Source organism: Camelina sativa, chromosome 4 (genome assembly GCF_000633955.1).
Source record: "Camelina sativa cultivar DH55 chromosome 4, Cs, whole genome shotgun sequence".
In the NCBI taxonomy this organism is placed as follows: Eukaryota; Viridiplantae; Streptophyta; class Magnoliopsida; order Brassicales; family Brassicaceae; genus Camelina; species Camelina sativa.
This window is the reverse complement of record NC_025688.1, coordinates 3,257,353-3,260,139: the sequence shown is the minus strand read 5'-3', so window position 1 is coordinate 3,260,139 and position 2,787 is coordinate 3,257,353. Positions and strand designations below refer to the sequence as shown.

Below are 2,787 nucleotides of genomic sequence, written 5' to 3'. Positions count from 1 at the left end.
TTCGACAGCTGAAAAAGAAAAATTAAAAGATAATAAAGTAAATTAAAATATGAAAGAGATATGTAACATGAACCTTAACCTTTAAATCACTTTAATGAGATTTGTTGATTTCAGTGATGGGAGAAGCAAAAGTTTTGTGATTCAAAGAAATCAAAAGCAAGCTCTGATTTTTATGAATTAAATACTTAAACTAATGAATAAAGATCTTTTCAAAAAAAGTAAAAAGAAATTCAAAAACTCTTCTATACCGCTATACGTTTAAGTTATAACAACTCATGGTTCTAGTTAGGTTTTTTGTGATAAAGGAATTTTTTTGTCATTCATATTGTACACAGCTATAAATGTAGATCTAAACATTTGTAAGTGTATATATGTACCATTGTTAAGCAGTTGCATGCAAAGGGGGAGTTCACGCTTGAAGGCATCGATCTTAAGACGTTCTTGGTCGAGGCGAGAAAGAAGATCTTCGAGCTTTTGCGTGGTTTGATTGCTCTGAAAGTTATCTCCAAAGGATTTCAAAAGCATAGAGTAGCTTTGCGGCTTGCAATCCAAGCTTAGTTCTGATGAGGAAGCCATATATATTTAGCCTATATACTCTCTAGCTATATTTATAAGAAGAATATTTATAAGTTATAAGAAAATGATCAAGGAATCAAGAAGAATTTGTGGTGGCTTAAAGTTTCAGATGATATATGTATATGCTAAATGTTTCTTCAGAAATATTTAATGATTCTGAAGGATTGTGAAAACTAGGGTTTGGAGAAGAAGAGAGAATTAAGAAGAAGATAGAGGAAAAGGGGAATAAAATGGTAGGTTGTGGACACAATGAGGATCACGAGGAGGTCCCTGTCCTTTTTAGAGGGCTCAATTCAAAGGAAGGGAATAAAATGATCTGTCACCATACACACACATATATAGAAATATATATATAGAGAGAGACAGAGAGCCATGATATGTTCTAGAGAGAGAGGCTTCTCACTGTTAGAAATCGTTCCTCTTCTCAAATGAGTCAATTACTAAATTGTGTGACTCTCAAAAAGTTTTAATCAAAAGCTTACCATATATATGGTTTCATGAAGCTTAATTAAACAACATACCTAATCATATGTATGCTTGTTTAGAATATCTATTGGCTTTTTCAACGAAAGATTTTGGACAAAGATTGAAGTTAAACTGATGAGTGTGGAAACACTAATAATATGGTGGCAAAATGTATGACGCAATATTTTATAATGTAAACATATGTTTCATTTTTTTTGCTGCACACACAATTTTTTTTTGCTGTCATAGCGCAAAGAAATTATCGACCTATGGTCTCAATCTGTTTTACAAGAAAATATTTATGCCTTATGGCTAATGCAATAAAATCATCAAATACAATAGCTTGATTCGTTTTTATTTTTCTTCTCTTATTTTTTTTTGTTAGGATATTTGTTTCCTCTTATTATGCTTAGTTTTTAGTCACTTCTTTTGTCAAATTAGTCTATTTTATAATACAAGATTTCCATATGAAAGAAAGAGAAAAGAGAGGCTAAAGGAGAAAAAGAAGAGGATATAAAGCAGCAGAGCAAAAGGGAATATATGGAAACTTGTTATAAAGAACAAATGGGTAAGAAAACAAAGTTTAAAATTATTTCTATTAAAGCGATAGATTGTTTTTAATCTCAGATTCCGCTTTTGTTGGTTCACCACTTCTCAGTTCTCACATATATAGCTTATACTTTAGTAAATTCAGTTTCATAAAAATGTAGATAAAATATGTTTCCTAATTCTGCAATAAATCGATGATCTAAGCTGTTGAGAAAGGGTAATATGATCTAAGCTAACATTTCGACAAAGTTAAATAAAATTATGGAATCTCCACCGCAATATATGAAAGAAATCAATAGTGAACGTTTTAGTACATTTAGGGCAACTTAGAGTCGTTGCCAAAACAAAAACAAAATATTCTTCCACCACCTTCTAAATTTATATAATAATTATTTTCTAAAGGAATTGAGATTCAATATAATTCAAAGAAGCATATACTAGCTAGGCTTAAGATTTTTTATATATATGTATAGTCGAACGACGACGTCGAGAGAGAGATAACGATTGATCAATAAATTTTTCTATATTGAATTTCAAAAAGTTGAATAATTATTCTAAAATTTAGTGGATGCAAAAGAGAGAAGGAACGGGAATATCTGATTTTAATTATTACCATAAACTAGGACAGATATGCACTTAAATAAATAATATTGAAAGAGGTTTGAGAGTCGCAGAATCTTCCCACCGGGCTTTAGTGAAGTGGCCAGGAAGGTAGAAGATTCTTACTTGGAAATTTTTTATACTTTTTTCAAAGACAATTTTTGCAATTCAAAATGTCTTTCAAATTTTCTTTTTGTACCTAGGTTTCGATGAAGACCAATAAACAAAATTAATATCTCATATGCTTCACTCTCTTAAAATTTGATGCACATATATGTAACACAAATTACTTTTTGATATTGTACATTAAAACCAAAATATACTTACACACTAATACAATTTTGGGCTAAATCAATATGATTTTGATGATAGGAGCTCAGGTTTTGTGATATATGTAATGTTGTGATTGACAAACAATCAATTTTATAAATAAGGCAAAATAAAAGCGCATTTAGAAGTTGTAAAGTATTTAAAATTGTGAGAATCTCGTCCTCTTAGAAGTAGTACTTTGCAATGCTTAAACGTGAGGATAACTTACTTGGCAGCTAATTGGAGGAAATATGTTTTTGGTCGTTTGATAACTAAACCGTAAATATG

At 30.2% G+C, this 2,787-nt stretch overlaps 1 protein-coding gene across 1 annotated transcript in view; it reads right to left on the bottom strand.

The window, feature by feature from the left end:
• The window catches only part of LOC104779672 (myb family transcription factor EFM-like), a 10,525-nt gene extending 9,643 nt beyond the window's left edge, over nucleotides 1–882 (bottom strand). The window contains exon 1 of the mRNA XM_019244495.1: nucleotides 378–882. Coding sequence (XP_019100040.1) covers nucleotides 378–576 — 199 coding nt within the window. The 5' untranslated portion in view covers nucleotides 577–882. The remainder of the gene's footprint in view (nucleotides 1–377) is intronic.